The sequence below is a fragment of the Chelonia mydas genome, chromosome 7, assembly GCF_015237465.2.
Source record: "Chelonia mydas isolate rCheMyd1 chromosome 7, rCheMyd1.pri.v2, whole genome shotgun sequence".
Taxonomy (NCBI): domain Eukaryota; kingdom Metazoa; phylum Chordata; order Testudines; family Cheloniidae; genus Chelonia; species Chelonia mydas.
In genome coordinates this window covers 82864607-82880344 of record NC_057853.1, presented here as the reverse complement: position 1 = coordinate 82880344, position 15738 = coordinate 82864607, and the positions used below count along the sequence as shown (strand labels likewise).

Genomic DNA, 15738 nt, shown 5'->3' with positions numbered 1-15738 from the left:
CCCACAAGCAATTTTCTGTAAGTGGAACAACAGGCTCTAAGAGGAACATCCAGCCTGCATGGGAGGAATGGGTTTTCCAAGATACATCTGGCGCCATGTTCAGCACCGGAGCACTTAAACTAAAGAGAGATGTTTCCTGTCAGGTTCCCACGCTGTAGCAGAGATTAGTGTGGAGGAACAGTGACATCCAGTGGAAGGTTCAGTGTATTACAAATTGTCATTGCCAAAGCCTAAAGGGGAAAATAGTGACACTTTCTCAGAGTGAAAGTAGCAGGAAGGGATTTTGGACTAGGGGAGAAAGAATTAGTGTCTGGGGTCAGGCAGCCTCTAATCACTCATGTACAGCACAGGACTGCCCAAGTAGTGGCCCAGGAAAAGGCACTGAAGGTGGGTTTTGATACATAATTGTGTGTAGTGGTTTTGTGCTACGGGCACATGCCCCAGGGACTATATTGAGCTCACCAAACACATTTCACTTTTGACTTACTCCATATTTGAGTCCGGGTCTCCAGAGATGAACAACAAAATGTATTAACACAGGGCATCTCTTATGCTTTGGGTAGCTTGGCTGTTCCTTTTAGCCATCAAGAGATACACAGTGTTCTGTGCAATCACTAGATAAACAAATGTGAAGTGAATGCCTCCCGAGGCAACAGTAATAGATTCTGGATTGCGTTCCATCAGCCTCTGTTGACAGCACTACAGGTCTTTCCAGGTAACTCCCTACTGCATTTGCCTCATATCACACTCATTCTGGTCACAAACATTCAGACAATCGGGAGAGACAACCCTCATCCTCATCCCCAACATCCTTACAATTAAGGGATACCGTGAAAGCGGGGAATTATGGTTCAGGGAATTAGTAACAGGTTATACATTGTTATAAAGCCTAGCAGGTCAATATAATCATGGCTTATAAATATCTTTAACATCTTCTACTGGTGTGTTTATAACCATCTATAATGCAAGCAACTCACATTTGTAACATCTATTATTTGTTTAGTAACCCCTTATAAACAATGTGTAAACAGATTCCTAATACAGAGTGTGACCAAATCATATTAAAGGGGCAATGTGAGGGGATCTTCTGTGGATAAAGAGAAGCCTCATTCTGCAGCAGTGTCAATCCGGCATATTTCACCCCCACCCCCACCCCCAAATCTACTGTGAAAAAGGAAAGCACAGAAAGGGAAAGCCTACTAGGTTAGTGTGCTTATTCACAAGGCCATTCAACAAATAAAAAAGAGAGAAAAAACAGAAATTATCAAAAGTGAACCCAAGCCAAAAATGCTTGGCTCCCTTGCTGTGCTGCAGAGTGACCTTGAACGAGATTCTTTTTTTTTCAAAGAATGACGCACTTGCCAGACTTCACCATCACCTCTCTGCTGCCCTCAACTTCACTCAGAGACCTCTGATAACTTCAGGAGACATTATCTGAACAGCTGGGCCATTATCTGGAGGATTCTTTATGAATGGAGAAGTCGCGGGGGAAGAATAGAGCTGCAGGAAACTACCAGGTTTGCTTTGTGAATGTTTGTACATGAGATACAATGACCCAGTTTACATAGTGAATTATAAGAGTAATAACACCCAGCTCTTATACAGTGTTTTACATCTGTAGATTTCAAAACACTTTAGAAAGGTGGGTCTGTATCGTTAGCTTTGTTTTACAGATGGGAAAACTGAGGTTCAGAGAGGTGAAGTGACTTTTCTAAGGTCCTACTGCAGGCCTGTGGAAGAGTTAGGAATGGAATTCAGGTCTCCTGAGTTCTAGCCAAGCACTCAGTTCACTTGACCATGTTGCCTGTCAGCCCAGTGAAGGCCCTATAGTCCTGATCCTGATCAGGACTTCCAGTAAGTCAATGGGAATTATTAGACTGAGCCCTAAAGTTCTACCATGGCCTTCCACCTCATCCTCACGCACACATCCACTCTGCACAAACCTGTATCCTCATGAATTTGGCCCTGGCAGAAATTCCATTATTTTCATTGGGAAAATGTGCCATGTTTACATTTAAATGGCTTTTTTTAAATATAAATATTCCTATTAGGTCATCTATAGTGCCAGTCCTTGCCAGTGCATGTTTGTCACTACAGTTTTTTCTCCAGTGCTTTCAGTGAAATCTAAGATATAGGTCAAATCACTCTTGGCATAGGCAGATGTAAGGCCACTAGCTTCAGTAGAATTGTACCTAATTTTACCAGGTCTGAATGCCTGAAACCATCCATTGGGGCTGCTGCCATTTCCCTTGTCACACTCTTCCACAATCCAATTGATTTCACTATTAGCAAATATTTCTGGATATTCAGTCTCCTTTGCTCCTTTTGAGCATAGGGCTCAGAATGATCATTTAATCTGATTCTGCCTTAATTCTTCAGTAGCCACCAACCTTTGGCAGAAGAGACCCCAAGGAGGCTTCAAAAGTGAACTTTTCTTTCTTTTCAAAGCTTTCTTTAAGCCCCAGCATGAAATGATCATAATACACCTGAGACTGTTCACTCTGGGACCTCCCTGAACTTATTGACCCTATGGTAAGATCTGGAGAAGACTGCAGTACATTTAAAAGGGGTGTGACTGGGGCAGGAACATTCTAACCCACCACCATCAATGTAGGAATGGACTTACTTTGTTAACGGAGGTGAATCCAAACTTCGGCCTTATACAGCTGTGCAGATCTTTTGTCTTTACAACGGAATCCTTGGAAACAACATATGTGACTTGACAGCTCCCAGAAACATCCTCCTGAAGCCAAGCAAATATAAGAAATCACGTCATGAAATTATAATGTGTGAGTAGAACTTATGGCAGAACAAAATACAGTTCACTATACACAAAAATGACGCAATCCAATTAGAACAAATTATGTGGAAAATCTGCACAGAACCAGATACAGGGCCATATTTTGAAAAGGAGACTCAAAAGCCTCCTCTTCTGTATGTATGCCTATTCTAGCTCGCATAGTTACTGCAACAAGGTGAGTGTATGAAAAAAAACCAGGCAACTGCACACCCACATGGGTGTTTGACATTTAAGTCATTATAGCAAGTAAACACAAAAAAGGCATGAATGTAATCACAGAAATTATGAAAAACATTATTGTAATTGTCACTAATTGGCAATTGCAGAAGAGAGGAATGGGTTTGGAGAGGGAAACACCCTCTCACTCCAGGGATGGTTTTACTGATGCACTAAGATCAGGTTCCTCCATATTTTTCTTTAAAACAAAACTATATTCTGCTCCTACCTCAGTTGCTGTCCCAGAATGTGGCTGGTATTGGAGGAGACTGATGAGGCCCTGTTTCAGATTCAAGGTCTGGGGCTTTCCTCCTCCATCTCCGTAGATGCCTTCTACCTATGAGGAGAAATTTGATTTATGGGAGAGAATCTCTGAGACTGCTGAGAAAGGGACAAGAATTCAGCATGAAGGCATGGAGATAGCATGATGAGCATGATAATGAGAGAATTCCCCTCTCCCCAGGCTCTCAGAAGGGTTTTCTGGACTGATATGGAAGTTCAAGGTGGAGAAAAATTTCAGATTAAGGGGCAGTAGGGAGAACCTCAGGCTTGGGACTCCATGGGGGATGAGAGAAATATTCATTGTGCTGTCACTGCACTAGAACTAGGTGACGACTACACTGTTTTGAAAGACTTCAAAAGAAAACTGATATCCCTGATTAGCATGGGCTTAATTTCACAATACATTTATGGCCACAAAGTCTTTTTAAAAAGTGAGTCCTCTCCACTTTGCGCAAACCTTAAAGCAGTGGCAGTTCCACTTGTGGGTACCTGGAATACTGCTCTACTGAGTCGAAATAACATTCTTTTATCTTCATCTGACTCCTATGAGGCATCCACAGCTGTTAACTGAACAGTAAATGTAAGACCAGTGCAGGGGCAGCTCCTGTAGACCACCCAATTGTGTAACGTACAACAGAGCAGGGGGCTCTGTAGCAATAGCAGGACTTCAGAAAGAGTGTCTGTACGTCCCTGAACAACCTACAAGTTACAGCATAGGCCAGACGGTCTGAGTAGGGTGGGGTGTAGGAGAGCTTTCAAGAGTTCTCTTAAGTAATGAGCTTCTGTGCAGCAATGACCAACACTCTCCCATCTAAAATTTTGACCTAGAGCCACCATTGCTAACCCAGACTGCTCAAGCCTATTATATTTCAACAGAACTATCACACCTGGAGCCCACTGGCTGACTCTGTGGTCATCTTGTGCACTGCTGTGTGGAAGATCTACTTCCAATTTCTTTCCTTTGCTCTATTCTATTCTAGATAGGTGCTCGTAACACCCTCCTCACCATAATATCGGAGTGCCTTCCATTAGTGCATGAAGTGAAGTGACTAACTGTCTGGGCTGGTCGGCGTTCAGACACTGAAAGGCTGGGATAGGGCACCTTTTCCCAAAAAGGGAATGCCTTCTGCTACTCAACAGTCACTCCCACTAGCCAGTTAAACGGCAGCACTGATAGCATCTGAGGAGAGTTTCATCTTGGGGTTCATAGCCAGAAGAGTGGTGCTTACCACATAGAAATTTGAGGGTGGCAAGAATGTAAAGCAGGGAAAATGAGGGACTCTTCAGGTTTCGAATAGGGATTCTTTAGGGGCTCTTTGTGTGTCTGTGGGTGAGGTACTATTAACACACCTTCCCGTTATTCCAGTGGAGGAAAACTGGCAGCTGAAGCTCTGCGGTGTCCTCTTTGCCCAGCACAACCTCAGTGGATGGGTCTCCGGTAACATTCTGACTCTTCTCGTGTTTTGAATCATGGTGGACTTTTAGGTCTTGGATCTAAAACCACAAAACACAGATGGAAGCTATGAGGGTATAGGTCACAGAGCGTGTATGTGTCCCACTTCCCAGCACCTCTGGCCATTTGACTTGAGGGGAGCCACAGATTTCATTTTTAACTAGGGCTGTCTATTAATCACAGTTAACTCACGTGATTAACTCAAAAAAATTAATCGCAATTAAAAAAATTAATTGTGATTAATCCCAGTTTTAATCGCACTGCAAAACAATAGAATACCAATTGAAATGTATTAAATATTGTTGGATGTTCATCTATATTTTCAAATATATTGATTTCAATTACAACACAGAATACAAAGCGTACAGTGCTCACTTTTATATTGTTATTTTTTATTACAAATATTTGCACTGTAAAAGTGGTAAACAAAAGAAATAGTATTTTTCAATTCACCTCTTACAAGTACTGTAGTGCAATCTCTTTATCGTGAAAGTGCAATTTACAGTAGATTTTTTTTGTTACATAACTGCACTCACAAACAAAACAATGTAAAACTTTAGAGCCTAGAAGTCCACTCAGTCCTACTTCTTGTTCAGCCAATCACTAAGACAAACAAGTTTGTTTACATTTACAGGAGATAATGCCGCCCGCTTTTTATTTACAATGTCACCTGAAAGTGAGAACAGGCATTCGGATGGCACTTTTGTAGCCGGCATTGCAAGGTATTTACATGCCAGATATGCTAAACATTCATATGCCCCTTCATGCTTCAACCACCATTCCAGAGGACATGCTTCCACACTGATGATGCTCATTAAAAAAATCATGCATTAATGACATTTGTGAGTGAACTCCTTAGGGGAGAATTGCATGTTTCCTGCTCTGTGTTACCTACATTCTGCCATATATTTCATGTTATGTCAGTTTCAGATGATGACCCACACATGTTGTTCATTTCAAGAACACTTTCACTGCAGATTTGACAAAATGCAAAGAAGGTGAGATTTCTATGTGAGATGTGAGATTTCTAAAGATAGCTTCAGAACTGGACCCCAAGGCTTAAGAATCTGAAGTGCCTTCCAAAATCTGAGAGGGACGAGGTGTGGAGCATGCTTTCAGATGTCTTAAAAGAGCAACACTCTGATGTGGAAACTACAGAACCTGAACCACCAAAACAAAACAAAACACCCCAATTTTCTGCTGGTGGCATCTGACTCAGATGATGAAAATGAACATGTGTTGGTGCACACTGCTTTTGATCGTTGTCGAGCAGAACCCGTCATCAGCATGGACGCATGTCCTCTGAAATGGTGGTTGAAGCATGAAGGGACATATGAATATTTAGCGCATCTGACATGTAAATATCTTGTGACACCAGCTACAACAATGCTATGTGAATGACTGTTCTCACTTTCAGGTGACATTGTAAACAAGAAGCAGGCAGCATTATCTCTCGTAAATGTAAACAAACTTGTTTGTCTGAGAGATTGGCTGAATAAGAAGTAGGACTGAGTGGGCTGGTAGGCTCTAAAGTTTTACATTGTTTCGTTTTTGAGTGCAGTTATTTGTGTACATAATTCTACATTTGTAAGTTCAACTTTCATGACAGAGATTGCACTCCAGTACTTGTATTAGGTGAATTGAAAAATACTATTGCTTTTGGTTTTTTTACAGTGCAAATATTTGTATTCAACAATAAATATAAAGTGAGCACTGTACACTTTGTATTCTGTGTTGTAATTGAAATCAATATATTTGAAAATGTAGAAAACATCAAAAATATTTAAAATGTATTCTATTATTGTTTAACAGCACGATTAATTGCAATTAATTTTTTAATTGCTTGACAGCCCTATTTTTAACATATCTCATAGACTCTTCACAGACACCACTTATGTCAGAAACAGAAGATGATTGGGATTGAATGTCTCCTATGCCCACCAACTGAAATTAGCATTGCTATGTGTTTATTCAGTGAAGAAACTCTCAGGCAAGCATTTTGGCACTCAACTGGCTTATTAATGTTTGGATAAAGACGAGCCACTGGCCATTTTTCCACAGTCAGCATGCCTGAGTAAAAACTTAATCTACTTACATGGAAGGAATCTGTTGTCGATGGAGCCCAAGATGATCCAGCAGTAGTAGCTCTACCACTTGAGCTAAAAGGAAATCCTCATAGCCTGTTGGTACTAGAAGTACTAACAGGTTTTCTCAGGCTTGCAGGAACTAGGGGACAAAACCATCACATACCTGGATCTGGAGAAGCTGCTCCCCTGCAAGATTTCTCCAGAGCAGGTGCACCTGAACCAAAGCTTCAGCCCGCATCCGACTTCCTTGCAAGGACAACCTTGAGACATAATCTAGCTGCACCTCCAGTGAGTAGCGATATTGATATAGGATTCCAGGCTGGAAAGATGGTGTCTCCAAGTTCCCTATGAAAGGAGACCAGAACTGAAGCCACCCATACACTTTCACATTCCTTGGTACCCGTGATGGTCTTGCATTCAAATTTATCTCAGCATATAGGTTAAGTGGCAATGAAAAGAATCCCATTGACCTCAATGGGCTTTGGACCAGAACCTGCCTGAGATAAATACGTATGTTTTCTTATTCTCCCTGGTCCTGCTGCTGAGGCCTGGGTTGGTAGAAAGAACCTCCACTTATCCTGCCTTTAGTAACTCCTATTCCTGGGCCCTTCAAAAAGGGGGTACAAGTAGGAGTAAAGATTAGAAAGGACCTTGTCCACACCCTTAGATTTGACTGAGCTGCCTGAGAGCTTGTGTCTCTGCTCTGCTTTTCCTCACTAAGTGCCAATAACAGACTCACCCCTCACAGATGTAGATGTTTTGAAGACTGTTATTTGTACAAAGAGTCTCTAGGTGGAACCCTGCAAAAACTACCAGTGATTTATGATATTATGAGAGGTTTAGCCTGGTAATGGGACTTGCACCATGAATTCAAATTTAAAAAGAGAAAAATCTGGCTAAATACTAAGAAATGCTTCCCGACCTTGAGATCTGTAGCCTGTGGCATAATCACCCAAGTGGTGGAATTGCCATCCAGGGAGACATTTAGAACTAGACTTCACAAAGCATTAGAAACACTGTACAGAACAGGGCTGGCCAGCACTGGCCGGGGGATGGGCCAAGTGACTTAAAAGGCCTTTTCTATTTCTAATGTCCATGATAATACTGGCAATGTACATTTCCAGATGAAGCCAGTGGAGTGACAATAGGGATGAATCTACTCTCATGCCTGACAGTCATTTGCACTTCTCTCTGTCCAACTCCACTGACTCTGAAAGCTTGAAAGATATATATATATATCACCTTAAAAAGTTGCACTGAGTCATTTGCACTAAAGCCTAACCCAGTGCCTGGAAAGGGAAAGAACACTTTTATCTTACAACAACAAAACTATCTGCTTTATCTGCCTGTGTCTTCCATTTTACAGTGTATCAACAACAGAGCAGGAAAATAAACTGAATCACTTTTAAAACTGAGAGTGGATTAGCAGTATTTATTGTATTTAACCCAGAAAATTGAATTTCAAGGCCTGGATCATCAATTAGTGTAAATTAGCACAAACTTCAATGAAGCTACCCCAATTTACAGCTGCTGATGTTCTAGCCTCAAATGTGTATTTGGATGCTGCTGTACGAATGTGAAAAGGGTGACTTTCAGATGAGATCAACCCAGCTTCTACTGATTCAGCTGGGAAGAGCGGCAGGGGGACTCCACTGGGCTCTAATGGATGCTGGGAGGGGATGTAGAACGCTGATCAAAAGCTCCTTGATACAGTTCCATCATCAGATTGAAGGGTGAATTGGGATTGATTTCACAAACTCTGATGGAGTTCGCTCCCTTCTCTGCCAGTGATGACTTATTCCTTGGGCTCATGAAAATACTTCTGAATTGTATTGCTTTGCTTTTTGAAATAGACAATATTGCACCAATACTAACTGGGAGATACAATGAATCTTTGTTAGAAAACACTTAATTCCCCATACCCCCTCTTCAACCTATACAAGTAGGACATTGTGCTACACTACCAATATACTTACTGTATTTTTCAGGAATGGATAAACATTTCCAGGAAATGCACATAAGTCTGTTTGCCCAGTGGTACTGCTTCTTTCCGTGGTTGTGGGAAAGTGTTTTTGTTTAAATGAGAAAATAAGTGAATGGATTCCCTGAGCCCTCCCTCCCCATCTTATCTCTCATATCTCTGGGGTTTATCAAGGACTAAGGATGAAAATTTAGTAAGATACCTTTGTTAACAAAACATCGCTGAATGGAAGAGTTCATTGGTCTATGTAATTACCCAGCACAGGCCCACAGCAAGTTTAGCAGCCAAATGTGGGCCTACTAAAATTAATTATGTGCACTGTAGTGTCTCACCACCAGTTTGAATATACAGCCTGGAGGAAATCCTAAACTGGTCTAAGTTGTTATAACTCTCCTGAAGTCAATGGAGTTATAACAATGGAGCTATGACAAATTATATCAGATGAGGATCTTCCTCCACTATCTGCTGTGGTCTCTGAGACCGTGGGTAAAGTTACTAAGTAGCCCTATCATTCACCTTTGAGTAGTGCTGTATGTAAACTCCATCCACTCACAGTTTACAAGGAACCTTCATGCTATTTCTTAATCCCTTACAAACTGTTGAATTACAGATTGCTGGTATCATAATACAATAACATTTGCTATTGTCAACCAGTGGAAACCTGTAAAAATTTTCTTAATTTGGTGCAGTTCTTTTCTATTTTATTCTGTGTAGGTTCTTGTAACACGCCCATCACTGTGATATTTGAGTGCCAGGAGATCTTTTCCTAGGGTTGATAGTGATTGATTCATTGGCCCATTAAGGATTAGTTTGCACAATTCTGCTGAAAGGTAAATAAAAATGGGAACCCTGCTGTGGGACTTCAAGACTTCATATGGGACCTTGGAGATTAGCTCTCAACAGAAGACTTCAGTCCCTTTTTCAATTCCTACTCCTGTCCACTGCTGCGGGTGCCAGAGGTTTCTTTCCAGGGAATTAATTCTAGTCCTATAGCACAGTTCCATGGATATGTTCATGCTCAGCAAAGTTTGAAGGATCCTTACAGAGAGGACCATTCATTCCATCCTACCTTGGACAACCTAGAATATTTGATGGTGAAGGAATAGATGACATACTCCCCCTTTCATACACTCTTGTCTGTTTTAAAGTAGCAGTGATGAGAAGTGTATCTAAGTCATAACCCCCTAACCCTAATTTAATCATTGACCTAACCACAGCATGTTAGCATAAAGATGCTGGAGAGGCCTTGCCTCAGAATGTCTTTGTTTTTCTAACTCAGCCTTAATATTCTTTAATTTTTCATTTGATGTAGTATGCCTAGAATTATTTGAGATCAATCTTCTTGTGTATTTTATATTTTGTATATCCTTAAAGATTGACTCTGATTTTTGTGTTGGCTTTTCCCAGGAGGAATAATCCGTTCAATCCATTATCTAAAGATACAGTTGTGCTTGAAATTCTCAAAGGGACCTACTGTTCTTCCAATTCATTGCGAACATAGTAGGTTACTGAAGTGTTTTGGAATTCTGTCATCCGATCCTTTACAATGACCAGCAAAATAGGTTTTAAAACTCTCCCCAAAGAATACCAAAGTCTCCATGAAAGGAAAACTCCATAGTAGATTCAGGCATACATAGGTGTAAATCTAGCTGCATTCCTTAAACCATTCTCTGTGTATCAGAGGAAACTGGTGCTGGCTCTTTTACAGTATTTCCTGTATTCCCAGGCACCCAGAGAGAAGCTTCTAATCGCAAAGCCTGAAACTAAGTTACAGCCACCTGTCCCTGAATTCTGGAGATGCACAAGCTGTTGTTAGTTGCCATGCTAATAAATTTTCATAAAGAGATTAGAAATCTAAGCATTTTCAGAGCTTTCCTTCAGCTCCTCTTTTTTGACTATGGGACTCTAATTTTGAGATCTAGAATTCCAATAAGCACCAGGCATGATTCAGAGTTTTGTGTAAGGTGATGAGCATCCTGTTTCTTGGGTCCACAGGATACTTTCCCGTTTCATGTCATTTCAAAAGCTGAAGTGCAAAGTCGCTTACCTTTTGCTGAGCTGGTAAAGAAAAAGAAAATCAGCCAAATGTGTCCTGAAGCTGCTTGTGAATTCATGGTAGGGATTGTGTGTGAGCAAAACAGAGTGCTAGGGAAAGAGGAGAAGGCTAGAGAAAGGACAGGGCAGGAAGGGAGGGCAGGAGGAAAATACAACAAACCCCCTCCAGAGTGGCCAGAATTGACAGGATTCACAATGTCAGGTGACAAGGCCTGACCTTCTCCCTATCCCTGAATCACACATTGAAGGAGAAGCAAATCATTAATCCCTTGCTCCAACTCCCAGCAGCAGCCGCAGCAGCAAAAGAAATAAAAGGTTTGGAAATCATTTGGATTTGCCAAAGCTTGCAACAAGGAAATCAACAAAAACTGCAAAATGGATTTCTGGGTGGAGAAAAGGCAACAGTCTAGAGTCTCCCTTGCTGAATCTGCCTGGGGGTTCAGAAGAGTAGCTCTGTCCCCTGAAACATACCTGCTCTCCAAGCCTAGCCACTTCCCCCTCTCTACCAGAAAGAAAAGGGAAAGAAAGGAAGGGAAATTGACAAGAAAGTGGCCAAAAAAGCAGCAGCAGAATCATCCCTCTTCCTTTCCTTTTCAGGGGCGGAGGAGTTCCAGCCTCTCGGATCAGGTTACTTAAAGGGCCAGGCTGGAGAGGAATAAGAAAGCTGGGCTCTGTGAATGAAGCTTGTTGAATAGAACACACACACACGCACACACACACTGGAATGCACGCTTTCAATTAATCTCAGGCCTCTAACACAGCACTTTACCAAGTGTCCGTGAAAGATGATCAGAATTGTAATCTGTTTCAGAAGGAAATAATTTGGAAAAGTAGGGCATTAGGGTTAGGAGAACAGTACTATTTACACAGCCACATGTCAGCACATAGACAAGCCATGCCGTCATCCAGGTTCCTCTATAAATCTGAGAAGTGTTTGTTGTTTGTCATTAGGAGCAGACACATTGTGCTAGGTGCTCTCCAAACACAGAAGAAGGAATGGCCTTCGCCAGGAAGAGCTTCTAATAGACAAATCTCATAATCAAAAGGCCGGGGAACTGTAATCTACAACATATGACAAGTGGGAAGGTAACTGGCCATGCTAGAATACAAATGCTATGATGTAAACTGAGCCTAAATCAGTAGAAATTGGGTGTCTAAATCCCTTAGATCTCCTATGAAAATTCCAGCCCTAATGTTTTAATAAAACAATGAAATATTTGCAAAAAGAAAAGGAGTACTTGTGGCACCTTAGAGACTAACAAATTTATTTTGTAGCTAACAAAAGCTTATGCTCAAACAAATTGCTTAGTCTCTAAGGTGCCACAAGTACTCCTTTTCTTTTTGCAAATACAGACTAATAGGGCTACTACTCTGAAATGAAAGATTTGTGTATGATGTATAATCTCCAAGCACCCAATTCAGAGGGGCCTTAATCAGTTTGCATCTCTGAGTCACAACTGAAATGGGCTTTAGGAAGGGATTTGTATGCAGAGAGAGTAATGACCGCTGGAGAGGAAAGATAACTAAAGACTGAATCTTGCCGTGCATGAAGGATCTGGCTAGAGATCAAAGGATGCTCACTTACCAGCCCCATTTCTCCTGCTGACCCACTTGCCCTCTCAGGAGCTTGTCTGACTATACCAAGTACTGTGTGCCTCGCATTTCACAGGGTCTTACATTTCAGTCAGATGTGTTGGCAGGGTAAGGAAGTGTAGTGCAGCCAGAGAAAGGAGGGAAAAACAAGAGCTCTAACAGGACTTTTGTGAAGAAAGGTTTGACCTAGTTTATTTATAAACTCTTAACATAGGTTATGGGGTGATGAACTGGTCATGCCTAGTTCCTCACAGATTGCCCATATACAAAATAGGACTTGAGTCCTTCTGAATCCTACTCCATGACATTATTCCTAGCTCTGCCACGGACTCACTGAGCTAGTTATTTAGGGCTTGTCTATATTGGGACTTTAGCCATTGGTGCAGCTGCACTAGTGCAAATCCATAGTGCACGCACAGTTTACATTGGTGCAATGCCATTTGCAGCTTACCCTGCTTTTGAAACTGGTAGCTAAAAGCTCAGTGTAGACTGAGTTTCCCTTCCTGTAAAATGGCATAAAACTCACCCACCTCACAAGGGTGTTTTGAAGTTTTGCAGAGCACTTTGAGCTCTTCAGTGAAAGGTGACATATATGTAAAAAGTAACAAATCTGGCAATTATTACAAAGGCGGTGTTAGCCCATTAGGGGCCCTAAGCAGGAATATTTTGCCCCCCAACACATACTAAAAAGTGACTAAGGGGGCCCCATTGAGCCGCTCAGGGTGCTGAGCAATTGCTTAGTCTGCTTATGCCTAGCTCTGCTGGCAAACCACTTTTAAATAACATACGAGATCTTTAAAATTCCAATTCCGATCTTTCACAGTAAGGTGTAATGGTGCTTAGCTTGCTTCATGGAATGGATGGTCATGCAATGATCTCATCTCCCATCCCATCAGCTCCCATTCCTCTCAGAACCATTGTCCTTTTCTGCACCATGTTTGGAGTCACTTAGTGCACTCAGAAGCTGTTTTAGTACACAGCCAGGTGTGGGATGCCTGTTCATTCATTCATTTCCATGTAACCTGTGTTTGAGGCAAGGAAACGTATTACAGACCAGCACATCACTTTGGTGCATACACGCACACAATGTGGCTGGAGACTGGACTGACTGGTTTGTGGGGCAGAGGATTCTAATGGTTTGGTCTATGGGCTTTGGATGGCAGAAGTTCAATATCTCAGACCTCTATAGCACTGGGCACTAGATTGACTTGGTATTGTATAAGTGTTACATGCAGTACGATTGTATTCCTTTGTAGATTTGCTCCTGTCTCCCGAAAAGCCAACTAATGTGATTCTGATTCAGAACACTACTTTTATTAAGAAATAGAGTTGAACTGAAGAGACGCATGGACAACAATAAAGCACCTCAACTTGTTAATGAGCAGCTTGTTATTGAATTCTCTGCATGTGCATAGAATACCAGACCCAGCTTACTTTCTTGTTGTGGCCACTGGACAGAAGCTCTGTGGCGAAAATTTCCAATATCCATGATATTCCGGTGCAAATGCTTGCAGTAATTTGAAATCTTGGTGAGGAGCTTCTGTAGCTCTACAATTCATTTGCAAACTTAACACCATTAATTTGCGCTTGAACAGGGACTGGGAGTGGCTGGCTCACTACACAAGCAATTTCCTTTCTCTTGGTATTGATACCTCCACATCAGTTATTGTGAGTGGACAACATCCACCCTGATTGAATTGGCCTTGTCATCACTGGTTCTCCACTTGTAAGGTAACTCCCTTCTCTTCATGTGCCAGTATATGTATCTGTAATTTTCACTCCATGCATCTGAAGAAGTAGTTTTCTACCCACAAAAGTTTATGCCCAAATAAATCTATTAGTCTTTAAGATGCCACTGGACTCCTTGTTGTTTTTGTGGATACAAACTAACACAGCTACCCCTCTGATACTTGAAATCTCGGTGGCAACATGAAATGGTAATACAACATTATAGTGTTATGGCACCTTTCACCTAAGCACGTCAGAAACCCTAATTAAGCCTCTCAACATCTCCAGTTTCTGCTCTGGCTGCAGTGGCCCTCAATACTGAGTTTACCATGGCGCCTGGCCCAGGCTCCAAAGGGGCTCCGGCCTGGCCCACTCTGCTTGGGCTGCAGTAAGGCACCTCCAGCTCTTTTCCGCCCCCCCCTCCTACCGCTCTCTCCTGCGGGGGCAGAAGCTTGGTCCTGCCAGCTCCTGGGGCTCCTGCTGCAGGGCAGGCTCCACCCACACCCAGGGGCACCCAAGCTCCCCCCTCCCCCGCCTCTTCCCCCGAGCGTGCCGTGTTCCCGCCCCTCCCACTCCCAGCGCTTCCTCACCGCCGAACAGCTGTTTGCTGGTGTAGGGGTGGAGGTAGGGGGGAGGAGTGGGGCCTCAGCATGCTCAGGAGAGGAGGCGGAGAAGAGGCGGGGGCAGGGCCTTGGGGAGGGGGGGTGGAATAAGGGCAGGGCTGAGCAAAGGTGGGGCCCCCGCACTCCCCTACAGACATTCCCTCCAGCCTCCTGCCATGAGCCACTCACGGCAGGGGGCTGGGAGCACCCTCACACCTCCAGCCCCCTGCCCTGACTCCTGCACCCCCCCATATCCCCACCCCTCGCACCAAACAGGAGCTGCCCCAGGTAAGCGCTCCACACTCCAACCTCCTGCCCCAACCCTGAGCCCCCTCCTGCATCCTAACTCCCTCCCAGACCCTGCACCCCCAGCCCTGACTCCCTCACCCCTCTCACACACACAATCCTGACTCCTGCAGCCCTCTCACACACCCCCAGCCTCCTGCCCTCCCTGACTCCTGCACCCCCCACATCCCCACCTGCACCCCTCGCACTACATGGGAGCTGCCCCAGGTCAGCGCTCCACACCCCAACTTCCTGCCCCAACTCTGAGTCCCCTCCCTCACGCTAACTCTGGGCCAGACCCTGCACCCCAACCCCCAGCCTGATCCTGCACCCTAACTCCCTCCCAGACCCTGCACCTCCAGCCCTGAGCCCCCTCCTGCACCCTAAGTCTGGCCCGACCCTGCACCCCAATGTTTTTTTTACTTTTTTTTTATAAAGCGCTCTTATACACAGCGCTTTACAGCAGTTAGCTAATGGTACAAACAATATTTGGAAAGATCATTAAGTGGTCTGCCGAGACCCACAGCGATTTTCAAGTGGTCTGTGGAAAAATAAGTTAGACTACAAAAACAATCAAGGTACCTCACTTTATTTTCATTTACTTGCTATTACTTATAGGAGGAGGATGAAGAAAAAAAGAATGAAAAATGGGGGGA

The 15738-nt window shown here is 43.1% G+C and overlaps 1 protein-coding gene across 1 annotated transcript in view; it reads right to left on the bottom strand.

Moving 5' to 3' along the window:
- The window catches only part of LOC102936629 (microsomal triglyceride transfer protein), a 32119-nt gene extending 20633 nt beyond the window's left edge, over positions 1-11486 (bottom strand). Inside the window, exons 1-5 of the mRNA XM_007054667.4 lie at positions 10867-11486; positions 7002-7183; positions 4649-4792; positions 3246-3353; positions 2627-2743 (exon numbers count right to left, since the gene is read on the bottom strand). Of these exons, the coding sequence (XP_007054729.2) occupies positions 2627-2743; positions 3246-3353; positions 4649-4792; positions 7002-7183; positions 10867-10933 (618 nt within the window). The 5' untranslated portion in view covers positions 10934-11486. The remainder of the gene's footprint in view (positions 1-2626; positions 2744-3245; positions 3354-4648; positions 4793-7001; positions 7184-10866) is intronic.
- Positions 11487-15738: the final 4252 nt, after the last annotated feature.